Source organism: Cajanus cajan, chromosome 1 (assembly GCF_000230855.2).
Source record: "Cajanus cajan strain Asha chromosome 1, NIPB_CcT2T_4, whole genome shotgun sequence".
Lineage (NCBI taxonomy): Eukaryota > Viridiplantae > Streptophyta > Magnoliopsida > Fabales > Fabaceae > Cajanus > Cajanus cajan.
The window spans coordinates 89,491,913-89,518,761 of record NC_138517.1 but is presented as its reverse complement, the minus strand read 5'-3'; the positions used below and the strand labels follow the sequence as shown (position 1 = coordinate 89,518,761).

General features: G+C 31.0%; 1 protein-coding gene and 1 long non-coding RNA gene across 17 annotated transcripts in view; one reads left to right on the top strand and one right to left on the bottom strand.

Moving 5' to 3' along the window:
• LOC109790450 (MADS-box transcription factor ANR1) overlaps window positions 1-19,280 on the top strand; it is a 21,624-nt gene extending 2,344 nt beyond the window's left edge. For 2 of the 6 annotated variants that reach the window (XM_083067351.1, XM_083067356.1), the window contains exons 3-8: window positions 8,509-8,587; window positions 15,690-15,751; window positions 16,470-16,569; window positions 16,666-16,707; window positions 16,794-16,877; window positions 17,114-19,280. In XM_083067351.1, the coding sequence (XP_082923477.1) occupies window positions 8,509-8,587; window positions 15,690-15,751; window positions 16,470-16,569; window positions 16,666-16,707; window positions 16,794-16,877; window positions 17,114-17,326 (580 nt within the window). In that variant the 3' untranslated portion in view covers window positions 17,327-19,280. Of the gene's footprint in view, window positions 1-8,508; window positions 8,588-12,783; window positions 13,131-15,689; window positions 15,752-16,469; window positions 16,576-16,665; window positions 16,878-17,113 lie in introns of those variants that run through there. The other 4 variants (XM_020349602.3, XM_083067364.1, XM_020349603.3 and 1 more) reach the window with 4 other exon arrangements.
• LOC109790451 (uncharacterized) lies at window positions 8,541-26,849 on the bottom strand. 11 transcript variants are annotated; one of them, XR_014430845.1, is made up of 5 exons: window positions 26,621-26,849; window positions 26,456-26,541; window positions 19,565-19,724; window positions 9,314-18,082; window positions 8,541-9,061 (listed from the first exon to the last, which is right to left on the bottom strand). It is a non-coding gene; the product is annotated as an uncharacterized LOC109790451 (long non-coding RNA). The 11 variants fall into 11 exon arrangements; XR_014430837.1 differs by adding an exon at window positions 23,962-24,119 and having other exon boundaries at window positions 8,541-18,082; window positions 26,621-26,819; XR_014430839.1 differs by lacking the exon at window positions 19,565-19,724 and adding an exon at window positions 23,962-24,119 and having other exon boundaries at window positions 8,541-18,082; window positions 26,621-26,815.

Here is a 26,849-nt window from a genome sequence, read left to right as displayed (position 1 = left end):
ATTGAATTGGTTCAAAAAAAAATTATCTTCAATTTAAACAAATCTAATCTAATTATATTCAGTTTGGATTAGGTTTATTGAATTTATCCGTAAATTAAAAATTAAAAAATTAAAGAACAATAAAAAATTTATAAAATATATTTTCATGTCCTCAACTGATAAAATATTTACTATTATAAATTTATTTGTCAATATTATAATGCAATATACAAATCTATCATATATTATCCTCAATGTTATAAATTCAACAAAATATCTCAAATATTACAACTAATACCACAAAATCCTAATATAATCGGTACTTAACTTTTACAAATGAGAGACATTCATTATATCACAAACAAAAAACTGGGATTTCATTTTTGTTCTTTGATACTTAATGGACCTACCAATTTCATATAACAACAAAAAAGAGGTTGAATAGGCCACTTATCTCTTATTTGTCTTTTACTAGTACCCCTTATTTGATAACCCAACATAGATCTAATAAATTAATAACAACAACAATACTAATAACAACAACAATAATAATAAATTAATCAAATAGATCATTTTGATTCAGTTCCTAGAAAACAAAATCCAATATTTAAACTAAACTAATTGAATTTTCAAATTTGAATTCGAACCGATTTGATATGATAGTCTAAATCAATTCATTTTTTTTGTTTAGATATTGGATTCATCGGAACATCAGATTGGATCAAGCTTGTGATGAACCCTAGTCTTAGGACCCTCACTCTACAATTATAATCACTAAAGTGATCAAACCCAATTTACCTTAACTGGATCACTATAGCTTGAATTTAAAATATTTTTTTTGGTAACCATGGTATGATACAAAGTATCTACTAGCAGAAGAAATGATTAATTTTTATTTGAGATTGCGAACACATATAAGGTAAATATTCCCTCTCCAAACATAATCTATTTGATACCCAAGGTCAGGATTCAACCCTGGACAACATGGTTAAGAGACATAAGTTGTTATCCCTTATATCAACTAGTATTGGTGCTCATTTAATGGATAGGAGTACCCATGTACTCCACCTCCAAAAAACATTCGATTATCCGTTGTTCTTTAGGAATTTTTTGTACCTACAAACGAGGGTGCACTATGTGAGGTGGTAATGACTCCAACTAGTGGTAAAGGAGGTCATACAACAATAAGAAGAAACAATAGTTTGTGGTGGTAGTCATCTTTGTAGAGGCACCGGTACTCAAGTTAATGTATATAAGAGATGAATAGGTATAAAAATATACTTGGGGCTTGTTTGAAAAAAAATTCTATATAAGTACCCTTAGGAGAGAAAAATAGGAAAGAAAAATAAATTGTTTCTTCATAAACTAATTTGTAGAATCTCCCTCATATAGCTTCTCCAAAAAATTGTAAATATGTTATAAGCTAATTTTAACTTATGAAAAAATTTATTTCATTTTTGCTTCATATTTTTTTACCATAAGTGCTTTAAAAAAAATTATATAGACAAGCACTTGAAGACACCAAACACCTTACATACAGTGGTAGAAATGCGGGAAAAGTTTTTAAGTGGTTACTACGAGTAACATGATAATAAGAATCAAGCAAAGTAGGTACATATCAATAAAATGAGGTCATGTCAATTATGAATGATAAACAATATAAGACTATTTAGGGTGAGGTCGTGTCAAAATATGAATGATAGGCAATATAAGGCTAGTTGGGGTGTTCACAAAACACCTTATATACAGTGGTAGAAATGCGAGAAAAGTTTTTAAGTGGTTACTATGAGCGACATGATAATAAGAATCAATCAAAGTAGGTATATATCAATAAAATGAGGTTGTGACAATTATGAATCCTAAACAATATAAGACTAGTTAGGGTGAGGTTGTGTCAAAATATGAATGATAGACAATATAAGGCTAGCTGGGGTGTTCACAAAATCATGGGTATACATTTCCATGAACTCAAACAAATGCAACCTAGTTCAAATACTATGATTCATTTTTTTTTTTTTGGATTGTTTAGATAGAACCTAACTCAACCAATTTTATATTTTGGGTTAGATGTTGAACTTTAGTATTGAACTTGTTGAAAAATGCAATCAAAGTCCCACATCATGTAAAAAGGAGGAAAACCACGGGTTTATAAAGTATACACATGTTTCATTAGTTTGAGGTGTTTTGAGAGATAACTAAAAGTAAAATCATATGGACTTGGGCTAAAAGTGGATAATATTATACCAATTGGACATGTGTGTGGGACACATACCTTGGTGCACCTAAACAAGTGGCATCATTTGTGGGGATGTATGAATCTATCTGCACAAGAAGTGATGATAGGGGATGGAGAATCGGCTCAGCTTGAATAAGTATGATAGATTTGGTGGGATCACTATTGAATACTTGTGGTTTATCTGTTGAAGGGGAGGTTAATCGTGATCCTAGTACAATCAAAGTCTCACATCATGTGAAAAGGAAGAGAACCATGAGGTCTTTTGAGAGATAAAACAAAACCATGAGGACTTAGATTCAAAGTGGATAATATCATATCAATATGAACATCTGTGTGGGACACCCACCTTGGTGCACCTTAACAAGTGACGTTGTTTGTGAATCTTGGTGCACAAGAAAAAGCAGTGATAAGAGATGGAGAATTGGCTAAACTTGAACAAGTATAATAGGTTTGGTGGCTTCTAACAATGGGTCCATATATGGAAGTCGAGGTCTTCCTAGTAACATGGAAGTTAGGAGCGTGTCATATTGCCATCAATTAACGGTGGAAAAGTGAGGGGTCACTATTGAATACTTATGCTCTATCTATTGAATGGGAGGTGATGAAGATTTTCGCAAACCTATCACTTGGCAAGTGAACCAAGTTTCGAAGTAGTATTTAAAGATCGTCCTCAGGGATTTGCGTGTTTAGTAATTCTCGCTCAAATGATTTAAAAGAGAATGAGTTTAAAAATTTAATTGAGTGAAAACAGATTCAAACAACACAATAAAGCAAACGTAGTAAAGACAATGAGTAAGAAACAAGGATTGGCTCAGATGCACTTGCTAACTCATAGATCTTCTTAACATAAATGCAATTCTAATTTCATTATTTCCACGTTCATTAAATAATCCAACAAGATTCCTCAAGGTTGAATCCTAAAGTCATTAAGCTCAAAACATGATTCCTCAATGTTTTGAGTCTAACACTTCGCATTAAGAATAATAACTTGAACAATGTGACTAACCAAATCAAGTCTATTCCTAGAACAAGAGGTGATTAGGTGCAAGATTCAGTTCGGGTTTTCGAAAGCGTTTTCCAACTGGATTCAAAAGCCAAAAATCATACAACGGTTGATCAAGCCGATATAAGCGTTAAGGGAAGAATCATTACACAAATAATGAGATCAAAATGCATATATTTAAGAAGAAGAGGAGTTAGTAGTTACATCTAACCAATCCTTAAGAAGTTTAGCCACCCATGGCCATTACAGAATCAAAGAGTGAAAAGAAGAAATTACAAAGCAAAGGATGAAGAAATGGAGTTGATCTTCGTTCCCAAAGGATCCAGTTTCCAAGTCTCTGTTCTTCCTTCGTTCTTCCTTCTTCACAAGCTTTTCCCCTGTTTTTCTCTGTTAAATTCGTGCTCTGTATGTTCTGTCCCCAGGTTCTCCTCCTTTTTCCCTTTTATATCAGCTCTAAAACTGGGCAAAAAGTGAAATTTTTAACTCCACCGCTGCAGCTGTAGAACCACAGCTATGGCTGTGGAGAATCCTTCAAGGTGAAGTAACTTCTGGCACTGCAGCTGTAGCTCTGCAGCCATGGCTGTGGAGACTCCTTCATTATTAAGCAACTTCCTGAGCTGTAGCTGTGGAACCACAGCCATGGCTGTGAGTCTCTGTGGCTTCCCTTGATTTCCCAAGCCTCAACGCTCAAGCCTTGAACCCTGCAGCTGTAGCTTCAAGTCTCTGGAACCAAAAATGATCACTCCAGATTTCCACAGCTATAGCTGCAGAACCACAGCTATAGCTGCAAGTCTCTGGACCTCTAAATCCTTCCCAGACTTCCACAGCTCGAGCTCCAGATCCACAACTATGGCTGTGGATCTCTGCCTAGCCAAAAGATCCTGCACAAAATGAGAAAATTCATTAAGATTGCTACTACTCCTCTACTCTTATAGTATGACTTAATTCTATAAATTAAAGGGGTGAAATACATATATATTATCTACAATTATATATAAAGATTGCCAAAAGTTGAGTGCAAAACATACAAAAAAGGACACTCAACAGGAGGTTAGTTGTGATCCTAGTGCAATCAAAGTCTCACATCATGTGAAAAAGAGGAGAACCAGGCCTTTTGAGAAATGACTAAAAGTAAAACCATGAGGACTTGGACTCAAAATAGACAATATTATACCAATGTGGACATGTGTATGGAACACCCACCTTGGTGCTCCTCAAAAAGTGACGTCATCTGTGGGGATGTGTGAATCTTGATGTACAAGAAGAACCGATGACAGGGGATGGAGAATCGACTCAGCTTGAACAAGTCTGATAGATTTGGTGGCTTTTGATGATGGTAACATGAAGGTTAGGAGTGTGTCAAATTGACGTGAATTAACAGTAGAAAAGTGAGGGATCATTATTGAATACTTTTGGTTTATCAATTGAAGGGGAAGTTAATCGTGATCCTAATGCAACCAAAGTCCCACATCATGTGAAAAGAAGAAGAATCATGAGGCCTTTTGAGAGATAACTAAAAGCAAAACCATAAGGGCTTAGGCTTAAAGTGGACAATATCATACCAATGTGAATGTGTGTCGAACACCCACCTTAGTGCACCTTAACAAGTGATGTCGTTTATGGGGATGTGTGAATCTTGGTGCACAAGAAGAAACAATGATAGCGGATGGAGAATTGACTTAGCTTGAACAAGTATGATAGATTTGGTGACTTCTAATGATGGGTCCATATATGGAGGTGGATGTCTTTCTGGTAACATGGAGGTTAGGAGCGTGTCATATTGTTGCAAATTAACGGTAGAAATATGAGGGATTAATATTGAATGCTTGTGGTCTATCTACTAAGGGGGGGGGTTAATCGTGATCCTAGTACAATCAAAGTCTCATATCATGTGAAAAGGATAAAAACTTGAGTTTATAAAGTACACACGTGCTCCCTTTGTTTGAAACCTTTTGAAAGATAACTAAAAGTAAAATCATGATAACTTAAATCTAAAGTGGATAATATCATATCAATGTGGATATATGTGTGAGATACTCCCTTAAATGCACCTTAACAGAATTCATGACTCTAACTCAACTCATTAATGTACATATTTTAAATTTATATTATTATTTATATATTTTATGAAAAAAATGGCTAAAAAACGCACACAAATGAATAAAATCATTTAGACAATGTGAAATACCAATTTCATAGTGTTTAATGATTTAATTAAAAAAATGTTTTATAATTAGATTCACCTGAAATCAAATTCTAGTAATTCTTTGAGTGTATAAAGTTAATTTGTGAAGTGTAAACAAATATCAAAATATATATACAGAAAAAAAAAAGACTTGAAAAAATAGTCATGTATAACATAACTATTGGAAGAAATCAAAAAACTCAAAATACTTGTACAACACAACTGTTCGAAAGTTGTATCAAAATGGTAAGGAAAAAAAATATGGTTTTTAAAAATTTTAAAATATATTTTAATTTTCTGCTAAATCCAAGCTAACGTGTTATCAATAAGGCTGGTTCGATTCGAATTTGATAGAAAAATTACAAAACACTATTTAGACTCAATCCAAACTATTTTGATCAATTTAGATGAGGAATTTGAAAAAATCCAACCCAAACTCATCTAATACCAGATGCATGACACGGTTGATTCACATAAAAGTTCAAAACTACAAACTATCACATTCAAAAATATAAAAATAAAATAAGTGAATTATTATAAACTCCTTTATACTAAATTTGATTCTCACAATTAAACAAAAAAACATTGAGAGGTTTGTTAAACGATATTTACTAATTTATTTAAGAAGAACTATATTAACATCTGTGCGTAATGATATTTGTGCTTACAATTTTAATATGATTATCATCACAAGAAATGTGAGATTTGGATAAATTATATATATAGAGAGATCCGTTTATTTCAAGAATAAGTTTATTTAGATTTAATTTGTTCAATAATTTATGTTCTGCATTAAATCTTAATGATTCAACTGTTAAATTTAAAATTCGTAATGCATAGATTAAATTTACAAATTTAAAAATTAAAATTAAAATCATTTGATACTTCTTTTTATTAATTTAAATCAAACATATAAAATATAATCACTAGATATTATTATATATATAACAATTTTGAATTTAAATAACAATTTAACGAAAGTTACATTTTTTCCAATTATATATATAACAATTTTGAATCCAATGGATGTTTGGCAATGCCATATAAACAACTTTTTGTACTTAAAGAAATTTAAGTATGTTAGGACAAAAGTTATAGGTTTATAGATGTTATTATTCTAACTATAATTGAAATTTATCTTTCATAATTTATATAATTTTTTAATGAATTATCAAAGTAAAACTCTAATTTTAATTGGATAACAAAAATTAGTATGTATAAATCTTATGTAATTTTTGTTTGGTATATTAAAACTTTTTATTCTGCTATAAACAAGAGAAACTAATTATTATTATTAATTATTAGTGGAGTCGATAAATTTTGTATTTTTATTTATTTATCATAAAAAAATAAGAATTTTTGAGACGTATTGACTATATAATAAGAAAAGAGATGGTAGAGAAAAAAATTGTGTAAATAGTAAAAAAATTTCATTTATAACAAAAATGTAACTTACGATTACTTAAAAAGCTTAAAAGACTAAAACATGAAAGAAAAAATTTTAGATATAAATAATTTGATTTAGTTTTTATGAAAGTTGTAAAAGACAAAATGTTCCACTAAAAATAGATACCAAAAATAGATTAAGAGAATCTATATTCTTTATTTGTTATTATAGATTTATACTATAAAAAATAACTTTCTTGGCTAACAGTTTCTTAGATTGATATTAAAAAATTTTATGACTATTTTGTAGCGGTTCACTTTTTTTTTTTAAAAAAAAATAGTTTAAAGCATCAATTTTTTTATACTATAATATTGATAGAAGTGTCTTCCAGCTTTGCGAAGACTAAAACATCAAATACTATATAAAACTATAATTAATATACTAAACATAATATATAATATCTTTTGGTAAGGAAAGAAATTTATCAGAGATTAGATATTAGAATACATGTAATTACTTATGTCATGATTATATTTTGAAGAAAAAAAAAACTTATTTGCACTCTTGTTTCTTTAGTTTGAATTATGTGCAAGTCTCTAAGTATTTTTAATAAGCTAAGTCCTTATAATATTAAAATTAAGCAAATTTGATATATTTATGAATTTCTTCTACCAAAACTCCTTAAATTCTTATTTTTCTAACAAAAATATTCACAAATTGAATCAATTAAATTGTTTTAAATATTATTATACTCCAACTCGTCAATTAAAACAACAAATTTCATCTGAAAGAAAAAACAATTCTCAAAGTTTAATTTCTGTTTACAAACCCTAATTTCACATACTTCAAAATCCTTCATATTTTTAACAAATTTACTATAATTTGAATAGAATTTGAGAATAATTTACTTGATGAAAACATCAAATTTACTTGATTTTAAGAATATAAAGAATTAATTAGTTTATATATATATATATATATATATATATATATATATATATATATATATATATATATATATATATATACCCTAACTCATTGATACATATAATTGGTACATTCTAGAAGTAGTACATTCAATTTTACTTAATTGAACAATTTAAATCGATCTGGAAGTAAGAAATAGCATAGATGGATGCAAGCTTAAGTTTAATAATCATTATTATCGTTGTAGTCTTTATAACTAACTTAAAAAAAAAAACAGTTGAAAAAAATAGAACAAAACAAAAGCTAGGTAAAATTACAAAGCTCTCGAATCTTTGATTGATACTCATTTAACTTTAGAAACTTCTATTAGTCTCCATACATTAAATTATATTAAACAAGCTTTTGACAACACTCTCTTACCGATTCTAAATATAAATAATTAAAAAAATCTCATTTTAATTGATCTTAAATATAAATAAATTTCAACTAATCTCATTTTATTTAATATTGTCATCTCTAAAATATACCTTCATTTAATTAAAATTATATTTTCAATGTTTCTTTGTATTTTTTATATCAAGAAAGGATAATTTGAGAAAATAAGTTGTTTTTCAAATGAAATTAATAAAATTAAACGATGTATAAAACTTTTATTAATTAGCGTGAATGTTTTTTTTCTTCTTATACTCAAAACCAGATGGAGTATTAATTTGTTTCAAGCATTAATCTACATGTTTTACTCATCAAAAATTGCTAATATGCTCTTGTACTGACTTCCTACATTACGACAGCATGAAATCTGTTACTGATCGCTACAACAAGGTAAAAGAGGAACATCATCACCTTATGAATCCTGCTTCAGAAGAGAAGGTATCTGTTTGTACACCATCCAACAATTTAATTATAAGCTTATAGGCATTATGTTATTACTCATTCATAATTTCAATTTAACTATAAACTAGTAAGCTTATATAGGATTCTTCAATTTCTCTCGAAAGATGCCTATACTACAACCTGAGTTTAGTGAACAAAGCCGCGAGTCAAACCATTAATGTTTGATATGGAAAACTGCATCGCCCAGTCCAATGATGCGGTACTCAGTGGTAATGCACATACCTGTAAAACTCAAAATGCTCAATTTATCAACAAAAACTAAAATCAAATCAATGCTCATTACGAGTCTCCTAATCTAAGATATAAAAGTTCTACAATCTGCAATTACCGTCCCATAGACATCTACTTCTACCCCCGAGAAATTAAATCTAATACATTAACTTAACTGACCAATCCAAAAAATTAAAACTTGATGCAGACGTACATGCTCTTTATCAGAGTTTACTGCAACTATAAATTAAAAGAAAATTCTGTTAATATGATAAAAGCTGATATCATAAACGAGTGAAAGTTTAATATAAATATTAATTTAATTTAAAACTTGTGAAAGTTTCATATGATGGAGGATAACTCGGTGTTTCATTTCGGAAACCGAAGCATTACTCATCATAAACATTTAGACTGCATTTTTGGGGGAGATTTAGGAAACCTCAATCAATTCTGACAAAAAATACTTGTTCATTGCAAAATAAAAAGGCTTACCAGGAAACAGACTAGATTATGATATCAACACAATCATGCATTATGCATTAGCATATTTGTAACCGAAAATCCTTCCTACAAATTTGTGCTTTAACAGTATTGTACCAAAGTGTCCTGTCAAAATCGTAGCCTTCTGCCTGTAGTATCCAAAGTTTTACCCATAGTGCGGTTTGTGACACCATTCTCCAAGTCATCTTTTGACCGACAAGAAATGCTCTCTCAACTAATGAGATTTTTCTGTTAGACATCCAACCCGATCGTCACCAGTTCATATACAAGTGTGTATCTCATTACCATAAAAATTTACACATGTTCATTTCCAATAAAGCTCATCGTCTCTATGAATTATTACATCAATGGAGATATAGGTTAGGTCTGAGAATCCATATAACTAATTAGGATAATGGAACTTGAATATTTTGTAAATAGGCCCCAATAATTTGGTATATTTGCAATCATATGGATCATGTCAGTTTCACAGTATTATTAAACTCTTGGTGTACAGACTTAAAACCATAGTAGATCACAAGCCACAAAGTATCTTGTGTCTACTGCACAAAAAGTAGAAATAGAGAAACGTAATGCATAAGTTTCAATAGGAGTAAATGAAATAGAGGGGTTATTGGTATTCTTTGAGGCAACAAAAATAGGTATCACTAAGCTTAAGTGAAAACTTTCGAAAATAAACTTCATGCAACAAAGATGAGAAGTTGCGTTTGATTAGTGAACATACCACACAAGATAGGATTGCAAATGAACGTATCATAGAAAGTTAAGGTAGCCATGAGGAAAAAGGCATCACCCAAAATTCATAGGGCCGTTAATGACATCTAGAATGTCTTCTCTCACCCCATCCTTATTTGATGATAGCTCGATTTTAAATCTAGTCTAGCTTAAAAGATATAGTAAAGCCAACCTCTATGATGGGCATGGGAATTTTGTTGGCTATGGTGGTTTTGTTTAAATCCCTACAATTGACACGAAATCATCCCATATTCTTCTTGACCAAAATGATAGGACTAGTGTAACTGTTGAGTTGCTTTTGCCCACCAATCTGAAAAGAATAGTCATGTATCTCCATTTCCAGTAGTTGCAGCATCACCTCTCGACAAACTCCTTGACTGTGCCCATCCTTGACATGTACATGATAGGGAAGGGTACTTGTGACATGAAACTCCAATTATTCCACTACTCTGATGGCTAAAAAATGTGACGAGCCACAAATCACAATCCACCAGCTCTACTACCTTCCAACTTCACAAGCATTCCCCACACTTTCAACGACCTTCTTATAGTTAGTCCTGATGCTATGCTATGCAGTGAAAGTTGAACCCCCTGGACCTCCTCTGCTTGATAAGATGAATCTTGACAGTCCTCACCTTCTACCTCTAACATAATCTGTTATTGTTAGTTCTTACACACATGATTAGATCCATACTTCTCTTCACATTTGAAATATTACCCTTTCTAATATTTTCATGCATCTCTCCCCCTAACAACCTCCTGAATTTTCCAATCTCCCGTAAGTTATCCTCCATTCCTGGAAGGCCTATTAACGATCGTACCTGTTCTCATACTTCCACACTTTAGTCTCCGTCAATTCACCATTTGTGTTAGTCTTTATAAAGACTGTTATTAGGACAACATAACTTCTATAAGAATTTTCAGAATGGCCCCACCAGACCCCTTCCCACTACTTGAATCGTCTCCTCTACCATTAACGCCCTTTATCAATTCTATGAGAAAACATGGCTCATAAAGTGTCACCTCAACTACCATTTCCTCCTTTTAAAGTTCAAGAAAATGCACATCAAATGTTCTTGCTCAATTCCCCTAAAAGCCCCTGAATATCTTTCAAAATTTTTAACAAAATGTACTACTGACTCTGTTTCAGACCAAGAAGGACTTCAAATGATTTTTGACCATTAGGGGTTGGAATCTCTTTACTACTGCTACTTAGAATTTCTCCCAAGGATATTTTTCCCACCATTGCAGCCAAGCCAAAGCTTGATCCTCTAGTGCCACCATTAATTCTTCCATTGTCTCCGCTTCTGTTGCTCCTTTGATGTGAAAATACTGTTCCAACTCCCAACCTTTTGGTCCACCCACAAGTGTCTTCTCTCAAAAGAATAAGGAATGGAAATCTCAAGCTTCTTGCGTTGCTCTCTAATAATTGTGGTGGCTCCTCATCTGAGATTCGACTTTCTGCCTTATTCAATGCCCAGTCTCTACTATTCAGAACTTTGGATTGCCCCATCCAGCACATCTATTGTTCGATCATTTACTCTACTTCCTTGAATCGGACCTCTTACCTAGCAGCTGATCTGTCGCTCCTTCCTTTCTTGCCTCATGCATTCTTCCTCTCCTCTTTCTTTGCACCACACCTCCAAACTTCTTTCCACCAATTCCGATCTTGCAATGCCCACAGGATCTTAATGGAGCTTTGGTACCAATTGATAGAACTGGCTCAGAATTGTTAACAAAAATATTGATGAACCCTAGTTCACAAACCTGCTCCAATGTGAGCTCCGAAACAAGAACTAGAAACTATACAAAGAATAGGGCTCTCCCCCCCTGTTTTCGGAATTACAACTTCTGTCCTTTCCTTCTCTGAATTTCCCTATTTATTTTCTCAGCCTAACTCTGACCATAGGCAGTGAAACTCTTCTCTAACTACAACAACTCCTTACACAACTCAAAATTAATTCTCATTTGTTTTCCTTTTATGTTTCCTCAGGTTAACCCTCTTAATCAATTGCTTATCACAATTGGATCAAATGGAGGGTAGCTCAACTGTTAGAAGCATAGGGTGAATGAGAAAAATTGTAGGCAAAACTAATAAGGAGGATTTAGAAGTCAATAATCTGTTGATAGACATGATTTAACCTTATGGAATCAGTTAATAAATATAATTGTCAACATAATTAATAGAATCTCTGGTTTATTTCTTTCCTTTAGTTTCTCTAGAATATTTTTTATTTATTTACTTCATTTATTTCATTAATTGACAGCTGTAAATTAGTCGTGTGTTAGACAATGTTTTCTTAGAGCATCTCTAATGGGAGTTGTTTGTACCACATCACTGCCAAATCAACTCTGGTACACTTTGTAAGTTGCTTAAATTTTAGCAGAGTTACTTCTACAAGCAACTCTGCTAAAATTTAAACAACCACAAAGTGGGTCAAAACTGATTTGACAGTGATGTGGCATAGAAATTGCTTATAAGCAACTCCTATTGCAGATGCTCTTAGATAGTTATAGATACAGTTTCCTTGTATAACTATGGAGATTAATATTTAATGGGATCTCTCCTTTATAGGAGGCATTCAATTAAATTCTTTTATGGTACCAAAGCTTCAACTCTAAAACCTAAAAGTGTGTCTCCATTGTTTTCAAGGAGTCTTCTTATCTTCTTCGTGCTTTCTACCCCAATTTTTTTTTTTTTTTGGGTTCTTGATACGTGTTCCCAGATTCTTGAATTCTTGTTTTGTGGAAATTCGTTCCTCTTGGTTAATCATGTATGGAGAAAATTCTATAGCTCAATTCAACAGGAAGAATTATTTTAGTTGGGAGCTCCGGTTCAAAATATCTGTTCAAGGGAAGGAATTGTGAGGGCATCTTGATGGATCCAGTCTAGCTCCTGAAGCCAACACAAAACTTCAAACACGGTGTTAAAAAGTCTCATATTGTTTGTCTCGATTCTTCGGATGCAGTTTATATATCTATTAGAAAACTTTATTTAATAGCAATTGATTTTAAGATGAAATCCATTGGTGATCTCACCTACTGAAATAAAGACTTGGTTATTATTGTTGTTGTTGTATACTGGCAATACAGGCTTGAAACTAGTTTCCCTAATAGTGACAAAGACATACATAGTGTACGGATCCAGGAGATAGATGTCATTGTGAAATAACAAAAAATATTAATTGAAATGAAATGAAAGAATGCTTACTACTTAATAAAGCAATAAGAAAGAAAAGAATTTTTTTAAAAAAATTATATATATATATATATATATATATATATATATATATATATATATATATATTAGAAGAAAATGGGAAAGATGTGTATTGGTGTCCCAGAGCGAAACATGCTAGATAGGGCATCTCAAAAATTTGAGGAAACAATATTTAAATTTTCTATAATGCCATGAAAGTAAATACTAGTTGACCTATTTCAAGATTTCATGCATGTTTGGTAAGAGGTTAATTCATCAAAAGATCTCTCAAAAAGTCAACAAAAATAAACAATTATTTCTTCGTAATAAGCTGAACTAAACACACACTTAAGCATGTTGATTTATATAATGATAAACATATTAATCTCTTTTAAAGACCTTATTATAAAGAGCTTAAATAGGCTTTTATGTCGAGCCTTCGAAAGACACGAATAAGGTAAATTAGTCAGGCTAGTTTAAGGCAAATCCTAGTAAGACTTTGGATTAGAAAAAACCAAAACAAGGGAGAAGGCCACTAATAACTGTGTTTAGCTTCAAAAAACTATCCTCCTAAATCATTTTGACATCTCAAGGGAGTTAGGATAGGTGGTGCAGAATTGGAAAAAAGATTGTAGATGCTCAAGCCCTGGTAATTACATCTTCTTGTGCCAAAAAATAACAAATAATGGACCTAGGAAAACCCATCTTCTTGTCTAGTTTGATTACTTCTCTTCATTAGCTTGCATCATGTAGAATAAAAATCATAGCAAAATATAGTAATATACCAAGAATACTAGGGTAATCAAGCAGAAGTTTCAAGATTCCCATCCTGCTATTAGCAATGATTACTTGAAATTATCACAATTCAATTCAATTACAAAAATACTATATCCATGTTATAATTCACATTCTCTCATACATCATGAGTTTTCATAATTCTTTGCAAGCATATGATAGCTAGGATTTCAAGCATCTCATAACCTCATTTCAAGTGTTTAGTGGCACGAATTTTATCTTACATCAAACAAAGAGCATTTCATGGAACAAAACCAACTTCAAATTTATTTCTTCATGACTAAGCTTAAAAGACAGCTATTTTGCTAAATATATGTTCAAAATAAATCTTGAGGCCACATACAAAAGCATGATCTGGGAAAGGAACCCTAAAGGAGGCATATAATTGATCCATTCCTACTGCACAATGCCAGTGTGTGGGTGAAATAAACAAAAGGGACAAACAGCAAAAAAAACAGATGAAAACAGGATATTAACGAATGATTAGAATATAAGATGAGAAGTGACAAACTTCTTCCAATTACAAAAAAAATGATGTATCCATCCCAAGTTTTACTAGTGCACTTATTTAGTAGATCAGCAATTCACTAGTATGTGAGGCATTCTAATATCAAATACAAGGGACTCAACTCGAGATACATTCTGCAGTATTGTTAGAGATACAAAACCACTCCTAGACTTCAACCTACTAGCTTAAGCTATGGGAAGAGTTGTTAAATCTATTGTAATAGGATTTTGAATTTTCTTATATCATAAAACCATTCAGTGGGAGATAGCAACAAGGATCTTTAATGCAGGGAGCAAACATGATGGATTATTAGGTGCAGTAGTTATAATAAAAACTTGTCTTTATCCATCTAAGAGAACCCTCCCCTATTATTTTAAAACATAAGAAAATCCAAATCCTATTAAAAAATGTAAAAAATCATATGGTCATCAGTTTGATTTTTGTTGCCCCCATTCGTCGTATTAAATTTCAGCAAAATGGAACATGAGCAAATGCCTTGCCCATGCTTCAAGCCAAAACAACTCTTGCATAAAGGCAAGTTGGAGATAATAAAACCATTAATGAGCCTTCTTCAGCTAGTAATTTAAGCTTTTAGGAGAGTGATTCTTAATAAGTATGGCAATTGAAAGATTCAAAATTCACATAGCATACGTAGAATGCAATGATTTCAGATTTCAAACATAGTAAATTCCCTAGGTGCCACGATTCCAAACATCGCATCAATATCAGACACCCACGCTCCACCACCCCCCCCCCCCCCCCCCCACAAAAAAAAAACAGAAGAGAGAGAGAGAGTAGCATATTCCCCTCTTCACTATTTACCAGTTTTCTGCTAGACTCTTTGGCCCCAATAAAGGAAAGGGAAGAACTGGGCATCAATCAACCACTTAAAGAGGAACAAAACATAACTTCATTGGGGAGATTATCAAAAAACAAGGTTAAGACACTGGACACAAAAAACTGCCCGCAGCAAAAACAATAATGCAAATAAAATATTGACAATAATTTTAGTCTTAAGAGCACCCTCTGTGGGTTCTCAACTCTAACTACTCTAAAATTCTTCCATTTAAAATGATTTCCTTAAATAATAACTTTCTAATATATTTGATATCTGCATTTCTACTTGCTAGTTTTGGCAGACAGAAGCAGCAAGCTTGAGGCAACAGCTTCAGTACTTACAAGAATGCCACAGGTAAAACATAAATAAATTAACACTATTAGTTGCATAAATGTACCAGACCCGAGCCAGAGATATAGAATCTAGCTTGTTATATCATCAGATTTGATTCCAGTAAAGAGATGTGTACTGTAAACTGACCAAGTAACGGGATATCAACCATTGATTCAAAGCAGGTTAAGATTACAAGGTACTTTATTTCAAATCAATAGTTGATATGTCTTTACTTTCTCTCTTTACACATTTCCTCACTTTCCAAGATCCAAATCATACATCATTACCTTTGGGGAGAAAAAGATTAATGAGGCCAAAAAATAGGAAAAAGATAAGGCAAATTTTATCCATCCACCTCTCCCAGCCTCCATTAAAACATCCAAAAAGGGAAAATGATATCCTTCTTTGCTTCTTTTTCTTTCCAAGTATTTCCAGAGAATGAAATTAAAATATATTAAAAAGTAGTTATATATTTGTTATTTATTATTTAGTCAATGTCAAGACCCCATGGTTGTATGAAATGGAGAATATGTTACAAGACCCAAAAGTTTGATTCTATGGCAAATTACTGGTTATAATTCTAGAAAATATTTACCGATAATTCTAGAAAGTTGTAAATTGCGCAGCTAGCTTCTTATACATAAATATAGCAATGCTAAAAAAATTATGCTTTTTGTGTTAAGAAATAAACCCACTTAAAATGGGAAAGCATTTCATATTTTTCTTTCGTCAAAAGCAGGCAATTAATGGGTGAAGAACTTTCGGGTTTGGGTATTAAAGAACTACAAAATCTGGAAAACCAACTGGAGATGAGTTTAAAAGGTGTTCGCATGAAAAAGGTATGATGGGTCAGTTCTAATTAAATCCCTTCCCTTTAAGATTCCATCCTTTTGATGCCAATTCATAACTTACATTAACATCTATTTCCCCTGCAGGATCAAATTTTAACTAACGAGATTAAAGAACTCCGCCAAAAGGTTACAGGAGTCTGGTTTTGTTCTTGCCAAGATTAACTAAGGTTTTCCCACAAAATTCTGACCAATTTTCATGAATGCCATTGTAGGGAAATCTCATTCATCAAGAAAATGTAGAACTCTATCGAAAGATGGACCAGATCCAAAAAGAAAATGCAGAGTTACAGAAGAAGGTAAATGATCCAGAAAACACATTCTATGTTGAATCTATTATTCATCTTTTCATAAATACATATGCATGCCTAACAAAGGCTTGTACAATGATCAAGTCTGCACATACACGGGCACTTTATAGGGATAATACCATATCAAACAGATTTCACTCATTTTTTAGGTCTAAATCTATTCATCTAGAGGCTAAAGGCTTAAAGTGTCCTTTAGCTAAACCTAAACAAAATTTGGATCTCAGGTTTATGAAGCAAGGAGTACAAATGAGGAAAATGTGGCATCGAATCCTTCTTACATGGTCAGAAATGGATATGATTTACATGCACCTATCAGTCTCCAGCTAAGTCAGCCACAGCCTCAATACAGTGAGCCATCAGCCAAAGCAATGAAACTTGGGTATTCCCTCAAACTGATAATATATCAAGTCTATAATTGTACTTTTAACTTCATATGAAACTAAACATTAAATCTCTGTACCAGATTGCAGCTGCATTAGCAAAAACTGTTCAGTATCGGGGAGGGTTATCATTTTGTGACAAGCAGCCAAAAACTTCTACAAATGATCAAGCTTCTATGAGTTGGATCTTGTAGTTCACCAACCACATTTGTTCCATTCAACAGTACAAAGCACTTATGGTATGAGATTATCCATTTAGAAGCATACAATTACTGTTAAGGATCAAACATAATGACTGCCTTTGTAAATTTTATGGAATAAAAATAACAACTATTGAGCCTGGTGTTGTTTTATATAAATTCTAAATACATATGTTGTGATCAGTTAAATCAAATTCAGAACACAACCACTTGTGCCTATAACTTTAATAAGTAATCCACAACATATTCAAAATTATGTAGATCATACTGTCACAGAAATTATAGTTTTCCTCTCAAGTAAATGAGTGATAAGCATGACTTATGACCCTTCAAAATGAATTATGAAGTATTATTATCAATAAAGAGGGAATTGATATCCCTGAATCATACAAACCAATATATTCTGTGACGTTATGGGCATGCTCCACACATATCTTACACAAGCAACAGAAACAGAAACTTATCTGCCAGATAATAGGAAAACCTCCAACTTCAGAAGCACACCCAAATTTACACATAGTTAAAGCATCTGAATATTTTGGCCAAGTTGACAGTCAGTTATAAACATGCATAATGCAGCTGACTCAACAAACAGACAAGGAAAAGCTGCAACCTGAAACACATATATTGTCTTCTGAAATTCATGTTATACAATGAATATAAACATATTCATTCAACCCTGGATTACTATTAGTGAAGGCAAATTCAAGAGGGTGCAAACAAGTTAAGGCCCAATAAAAGATTTCACAAAAGGATGCTTTTAACATGAGTAAAACCCATATTTTATGAACCAATCTGTGTCACCAAACAAGATTGTCACACTCAAGGAAACATATTAAACACAACTACAATTAGATAATAGGATTTGATTAAGGATAAGGAGCACCAAGAGCATTAAAATTCATTCATGAGAGAACAAAGTACATTGAGTCACTAAATTTAGATAAGGTTCAGCAGAACCTCATATCTATCTCTTATGTTAAGACAGACAACCAATTAGCAGATGTGTATACAAAAGATTTGATTGGGCTGCATAATGATTTTATTTGTAACAAGATAAGCATGATTAACATCCATGCTCTAGCTTGAGGGGAAGTATTAGGAGTTTTTGTTGAGAATAAAGGGCTTTAGCATTTATACCGGCTTGGCCCATACACTTGTATAAACTTAACCTAGTGGCTAGTAATTTAAATATCAGGGTCGCCACACATTGTACATTATCCAATTATAGTTAACTCATGCATCTCTCTTTCTCTACTAGTGTCTTTACAATAATAGTGTCTTGTCACGTCATATAACAATCCTTTACTAAGTTAATGAGTAAGTATGCATAAATATTTTGTTAAATAAAATTATTACTTGAACAATTAGATTAAGTATGTGTGAATAGTATTTTTCATCCCTCGTAGAATTTTAATGGACAAGACCCAATCTTAACAAAATCTTTGAATCATTATATGTTTTGGCACTATACTAATACCAAAACAAAAATAAATATGAGAAAAGTACCCGACTAGAGGTGTAAAACCTTTAGTTTTATGTAGTAATAAAGAATATTGCTATATTAAAAAGTATATTGGTATAGAAAATAGCTTAATACTCGATTGATACCGATGCAGAAACTAAATACCATAAGATGTGATGATTTTAAAATTTTGATCTTACATCAAAACTATCTATCCTTTCTTCTAACTCAACTCGATACATATTTAACATGCAAAAGAATAAAAAAAAAAAATACAGCTACAATTTAAACTACACAGTTTATTAATGAATAAAAATAACAATGATTACTGAACTTAATTATATAACGAGAAAATAGAATAAGCAAATTGCAAAACAGTTTTATATTGTCATTTAATAACAAACTACCATGTATGGTAAGCTTGTTCACTTTTATAATAACTACCTTAAAAGTCATACTACCAACGGTAATTTTTGACTGGTTGACAGCGTAAATGATTTTACTGATTATGTATGATCATTAAATTCCTGAATAAAAGAATGTTATGAAATACTTATTTTCCATGTATTTGTTTTTTCATCTTTGAACATGTTTCTCAAAGACACACCAACAAAACTCTTCGCAGTCTACCTTTCTAAATGTCTCATTCATGCATGTTTAACATTTTACTTCCGTTTTTCTTCAACAACAGTTTCCAGTGCCACAGCCTTGGGTGTAAGACAAATCCTAACTTCAAGTATTGCTGTGATAGCACCCGACCTCTCGAGTGTTTTTCAGAAAGCTCGAACCCCTAATATTGTAAAAGTCGCTTGAATAAGTTACCAAATTGAGCAAAGGGTTTTCAGCACTTTACCGTAAAAGTTCCATCAGTAGTGTAAAACAAAGGATGAGAAATTAGTCCAATTAGTAATAATAAAACCCCATCAACTCACTAGATTGTTTATGAACTAAGACGTGTTAAAATGTAGCCAGTCCAAAAACAATCTATCAGAACAATTAATTCACCATGAAAGAAGAAATAACGTATGACTTATTCAGTTCTTGAAATAAAAACAGCTATAATAAGGATTAGCTCTATTCACCAAAAAAAAAACTTAACTCGTTAAAATGTTAAAATAAAGGTCTCTCGACCAAAGTTATTATTAGAATCTTACAACAATTCGTATCATTAGACAAAACTCAAGTCACTTTGAATCTTCCAATACATGAATGAATTTGAGCAATTTGGATAGCAATCACAAGAATCGAAAATTCGTTATTCTTTTTTTAACCTTTCATTCACCAATTCTCGTGAAAATTTTGAAAAGCCATATAAGCTTAAATGGATAAACGGAAAAAAAAAAATTGAAAGAGCACTTCTGAACTTATCCAATTTGATTATCCACTACTTTATTTGTCACTCACCCATTCAATTCATGCACTACATTTGGAAATTCATTGTTTTGTTTCCATTCTTCTAAAGCAAAGGTTTCACAAACTCAAATATCACTAGCGAATAGCGATTTTGTTTTATAAGACTAATGGTTTAAGTTGTTTTATCTATTCCTAGTTTAAATTTACTACATTAAACATTATATATTATCTAATATGATATAATTGATGTAACTTTTCATGTCTCTCAATCTTACAATTTGAAACAATATTATTCACCATTCAAAAGTTAGGTTGACAATTCACATTTTGAATCTTGATTTGATAAGCTTGCTTTATACATTTGATATATTGGTATATAATAAAAAAGCTATTTTAAAATTAACCTTAAGTGTAACCTATTTATACTCTCTTATTTTACAACTATTACAAATTTAAACTACTCTTATACAGTTATATAAAAGCATGTGCAGAAAACAAAGTAACATAACACTATATTTGATTATTTATTAAAAAGAAATTCAAAAACAGCATTTTTAGCAAAATCAACAAAACAGGTAGTTAACATATTTTCTCCTGAGCACAGTACAAGCGTTCTAGCATAAGCATTGCTACTCAGATTTAGATGTAAATCTAATTTACAGTACCGTGTGTGTGTGTGTGATGGCTTTTCAAGTTAGTAGTCAAATCCTAGGACTCAACCCTAGACAGGTGATGAAAACAAGTATAGTATGGGGAGAAGGAATTTTCGGTGAGGCACTGAAATGCATATAGATCAAAAAGAACACCACTGGTAAAAACACTCCATTGGGCTGACACTGACACTAAGAAATGCTAAGCGAGCAATTGAAAGTCTTTCTGTAAACGATGAATAGTTAAATACTAGCCGCTTATGTTTAAATTAGATTATTTTTCTAATGATCTAATCATATAAAAAACTTTTGTATTTTTATTGGATTGCTTTTACGGACTATTTCAATAATCAATTATAGCTATAATAATTGATTATTGTTAAAATCAATTATATATAATAAATTTTATGTTAGAATATTCTCTGTTAAAAGTGGTTTTACGATATTTCATTTGAATTACCTAAAATAACCGATTTGTTATTGTAAAAATTATGAAGAAAAAATACATGAAATTATTTGTAGTAATTAATTCTATATAAAGATGTCAAATTCAACCAATTCATGATGAATTACCAAATATTGGGATTGAGCCAAGTCAACCAAATTTAATTGAGGTAAAAAAAATTTAACCTAACTCATCCCTCTGCAGACTACGGGTCAAACAAGCTGGTCTATGGGCAAAAATGTATTTCAAAAAATTCACTTTGTTAAAACATTAGCGATATATTACTAATTTTTAATTATACATATTTAATAATTATATAAAATAAGCACTTTCCTAGCACATTAAACTGTTATAATGATTAATGATAACACTGTCATAATTTCCATTTAATAGATTAAGTAATTATTTAATTTTATTTTATTTAATAGGTAAAAGTCACAACTAGGTGAAGTCCATCATCAATTTTATTTTCTTAAAAGAGAAACATCCATGGAAGGTAGAGTGTGTGTAATATTTTTATTTTTTCTAATTTTGGGTAGTGGGTTAGGATTTGGGAAACATGATTTTGGGCCCAAATTTTAATAAACCCATGTTTTACAGTGGGCTAATAAGGCCAACCCATCAAATTCAGCTCATTTTTACTCCTCTAAGTTGATAATCTACTAAATTTTAAGTTGATCGATTGTTGAGGATAAAATGAAAACAAGAATTAACTAAAAGTTAATCTACTAATTTCTCATCACAATCTCCAAAAACCTTGCTTATTCAACTCACTTTGAACAATGAGACTGTCGCTCTTCATACTGGCTCAATTAACTCTTTTTTTATATTCGCTATCTTCTTTTGTGAACCAAGGTATCCCTTAGTCAAAAATTAAGGACGAATCCTCTAGGGAACTTGAATTCACTTAAAGGATTGATCTCAACAAATGTTTTTCCAAACACACTAACCAGAGATCAAATTCATGACCACATGCTTAACGGGCAAGACTATCTACCAACCATGTCACCCCTTGTTGGCTATTCTCTATCTTACCTTGTTACATAGTAATTTTCACTCTCAACTTATGAGAGGGTGATTAGTTTTTTAAAATTTTACAAATTTTTCAATAATTTAACGAGTATGTTATTATTTTTAAATTCAAATTTAAAAGGTTACTCCCCCTAGTCTTTTATACAATAAAAGAATAACTAATTCTTCAAGACTGTTAAAGTAATTAATAATGTCATAAATTTAAATTTTATATAAAAAAAACACTCATGAAACTAGATGGATTAAGGAGTAGTTATATTAGGGATTATTTTTTCCACCAATGAGCATAGGTAATATTGTTAAGAGGCTAACAAATATGTCCACTTGCATGAAAAATGAGTGTACGTTTAATCAATAGATTTCACAATAGGTTATGATGCTAACATTTCTTTAATTATCTTTAAAATTTAAAAATTTATTTGTTACAATTATACTATTGTCTTCATATTTAAATTAAATTAAATGATATTTTATTTTAATTTGATTCATTAAAGAATATAATAAAGTAATTTTTATTTATAAAATTATATAATCATATATAAAAATTGATTATTCGTCACATTTACATGGATTAAAATTTTAATTATAAACTATTTTGACCAACACTATCATGAGAACAAGATTATAAACAGTTTTTTTATTTATAAAATATAGTCGAACGAATCCAATGAGTCACCACAGATTTAATCCAATCCTCAATACCTATAAATTACTATGAAGCCCGGATACTTAATACGAAATGGGTATGATGCGATCCGGATTCAGAGACACCACAACTTTTTGAAATTTAGGATACGATTCGTCCAGATAATTTACTAAAAAATTATAGAAAATCTTATGTAGATGTAGAATATTGGTAAAGAAATAGACATTTATTATTTCTCATTAATTCATAACTATGATGAGCACAATTCACCAAAAGGATATTTGTGATCATGAAAAAAAAACATATAGAATGCAGTGTCTCTCATACCATAACCAATTTTAGTTCACTATATCAATAAAAGCATATCAGATAGAACTTAAAACAAATGAGCTCTATATAGCCTAGGACTCAAAAGCTTCATTACTAAAATATTGTCTAATGCTATTTGTATCGTTTTCCTCTCCCCCTTACCATCATTTAGAAGCATTTAGAGAAAAAAGAACCAATGGCTCTTGCAGGATTCCCAAGAAATTCTTGGATTTCTTCCAAAAGCAACTGCTTCTCACGTTCCATCAATAGTTGACACATTGAAGAATATCCAGAAAAGATTTTAGGGAATCGTTATAATTCTATCTTTGTTAGTTTCATTTGAAGAAAGGAAAAATCCTGACAAAGGATTGATATTTCTTTTAGTTGTTAAATTTCTCTTTGATTGATCAATGTGTGATATTTTGGATCCTTATTCCTAATGGAATCAAAATGATCCTTGGATTGATTTAAAGATCCTTTCAATTTGTTAGAATATGTTACTTGAATGAAACTAGATCTCATGGAATCATATAGAATATTGGATGATACATTCCATACCTTGATAAAAATAAATAAATCAATCCTTACTTACCAACCACACATTGTCTAACCAAATATGATTCTCCATTGACATTTCCTCAAAAAAATCCCAGAAACAATTGTGTCAATTCAAGAAGTCTAGCATCATTAGCAATTGGATGATGAATATCTCCACTAATGTGCCACAACCTTGCCTCTCCTTTTTATACCCTTCATCATAGAAAAAAGTCTAAGGTTCAAATACACACAGACCAAATATTCTACCCATTTTGGATCTATTTTGGTTTTCTTCAAAGAATGAATAGAGGATTATGTACTCTAATTTCTCTCAAGCATGAGAAAGAATATGGTTGCACAAGAAACTTTTGGCAAGCTTTTCAGTAGAAAGAGTTAAAAAAAAAAAAAAATAATAATAATAATAATAAATTTGGATACTTTTTGGATACAGTATCTGAGGAGTACCGGTATTTGACAATGATACGACATCGATACTTTTCTGTTTTTGAAGTATCCGGACTTCATAGATAAATTATAATAGTTTTCTTGTTTATAAGAGCTTTTATAAGAGCTTCACTCTCAGACATTCAATTTCATTTAGATTGTCCCCCCGTGCAAGCGTTCTTCATTCTTCTTTCAAATCTTCCTTGATTCTTTCATCTCTGATTTAAACTAATTCATCTCTTTTGTTCCCGATTTCATAGGAATTTTCTCTAGTTTTTTAGAGATAAATAATTATCTATTTTAAATAAAATAGTATATTGATTTAAATTCTTTTACCTCTTAGGTGACTTAAATTCTTTTATTTTTATACCTAATTAAGTGTCAATATATTTCATTTTAAAATATTAACCACATTGATCATGTCTTGAAACATATTAAAACATATAATTATTATTAATTTTTAATCATTTCAATTTATTATGTTGACAATTATTATATTTAGATATATTTAATGTTCTTCTCTGAACATTTATTAAATTTTATCAAATTCGTTATATATACATATATTTTAATTAAATGATATGAATATTTTTTTCATTTTCTATGATAAATAATTATAATCATAAAATTTACATATTTAACTTCACATGTTAAATGCAATCTAAAATACTAATGTTGAAATAAGGCTTTAACATAATAGTGATGAGAATTTATGGATGTGTTTATTTTCAAGATTATGAAATTAAATCCTCTCATGTTATCCAGTAACATGATCTGATAGTGTTCAAGAGAGAAAGATGCGAAATTTATCAAACAAGGACCGAACATGATTTATTGTAGAAACCACTGATTATATTTGATAAATGTCTTCCTCTCTTTAACATGACCGTTTCATACTATAAAGCAAATGAACGGATCCAAATTCCAAAATTATAATCAAATGATAAAATAAAAACAATAAATAATTTTGAAGATTATGATTAAGTTACCAAAATATTTTTCGGTTACCTTTTGTTTTCTTATTTTATTTCCAATAATTGAAAATTTTAATATAGAAATAATTATTACACATAATTTCACACTTTTTTATAACTTTATAATAATTCTTTTCTTATTTCAGACAATCAAGACAAAAATTCTTCATAACCATTTTTTAAATAACTTTATAAACATAAAACTTAACATAATTAATTAATACAAAAATAATTGATTATCTGTATAATTGAATGTTGAAAAAATCTCTAAAACTATATCTACTTTCACATTAGAGTGAATTGAGTTCTTCGAGAAATTTTAGGAACAACTTCCTTATAAAAGGAATAAGGCCTTATTTTTGTAAATATTTTCATAAATACTTATAGAAGGAAGATCTAAGAAGATAAAATGCATTGAACTTCTCTCATAAACTAAAAACAATTTACATATTTTTAACTTTTGGAGAAGTTTCCGTAAAAGGTATGTACATAAAGCTCATTTTAGCATATTGCTTGTAGACCAATTTCAAATATGGCCAAATAACCCCTTATTTTTAAAAAGTTCTCTCACTTCTCTAAATATGTTAAACTAGACACACACTTGATTAGAATGAACAATGTGTACGCCCTCACACGTATAATTCAAAAGGTTTTCTCACAATAAAAGAGATATCTCCAAAATTGTGAACGGATTCATTATAATATTTATATGATACACGATACGGAACCATTACCAACATAGATCAAGTGTTAATTATTTATTGATCCAAACATCGCCATTAACTTAGCTAAACGGATCAACTAAGGCTTGATACAGCAAAATAAATTGAAAATCAATTAATGCTAAAAAGGTAAAGCAACTTGCATGAAAAACAATATTGCACCAGATGCAACTTGCAATCAGCATAAATTGGGGAAAGAAAAAAACGAATCAGCAAATGCTCATTTCCACAGATTCCATTTCGATTTCTCGCAAGTCATAATAAGAAGAGTGAAAGCCAAAAACATGTACAATACCTCCAAACTCAAAATAGGGGGCAAAAACATATATTCAGATAATGAATCACGCGCGTATACGTGAAAAGTAGGCCAATCAATGTGTATATATACGAAGATAAATTTGAATCGTACCTAATGAAAAGAAAAGGCCGTATCCGCATCCGTTTCTATTCTTTGGCTTCCTCGCCTCCATGTTAGGTCACAAACTAACCATCACACTGTTCACAATATGCAAAACTACAAGTTCAGTTCAAAACGCCGGCGAAAAAATAGGGAAATAGAGAACCAAGTTCTTACCGGCAAGAAGCGGAGGAGGACGGCGATCCGACGGAGAAGAGAAGGAGAAAAGGACGCAACGTTTGTTCATTTTGAATGATTCATAGATTAGAGAGGAATCACTAATCAGCGTTTTCTCGAGAGTTTTGGTTAGCGGAAGGGCATGGGGTACTATAAAAACGGCAACGTGGTAGAGAGAGAAGAAAATATCTTAGTTAAGAGGCAATAATTTATTAATTAATAGCTGGGG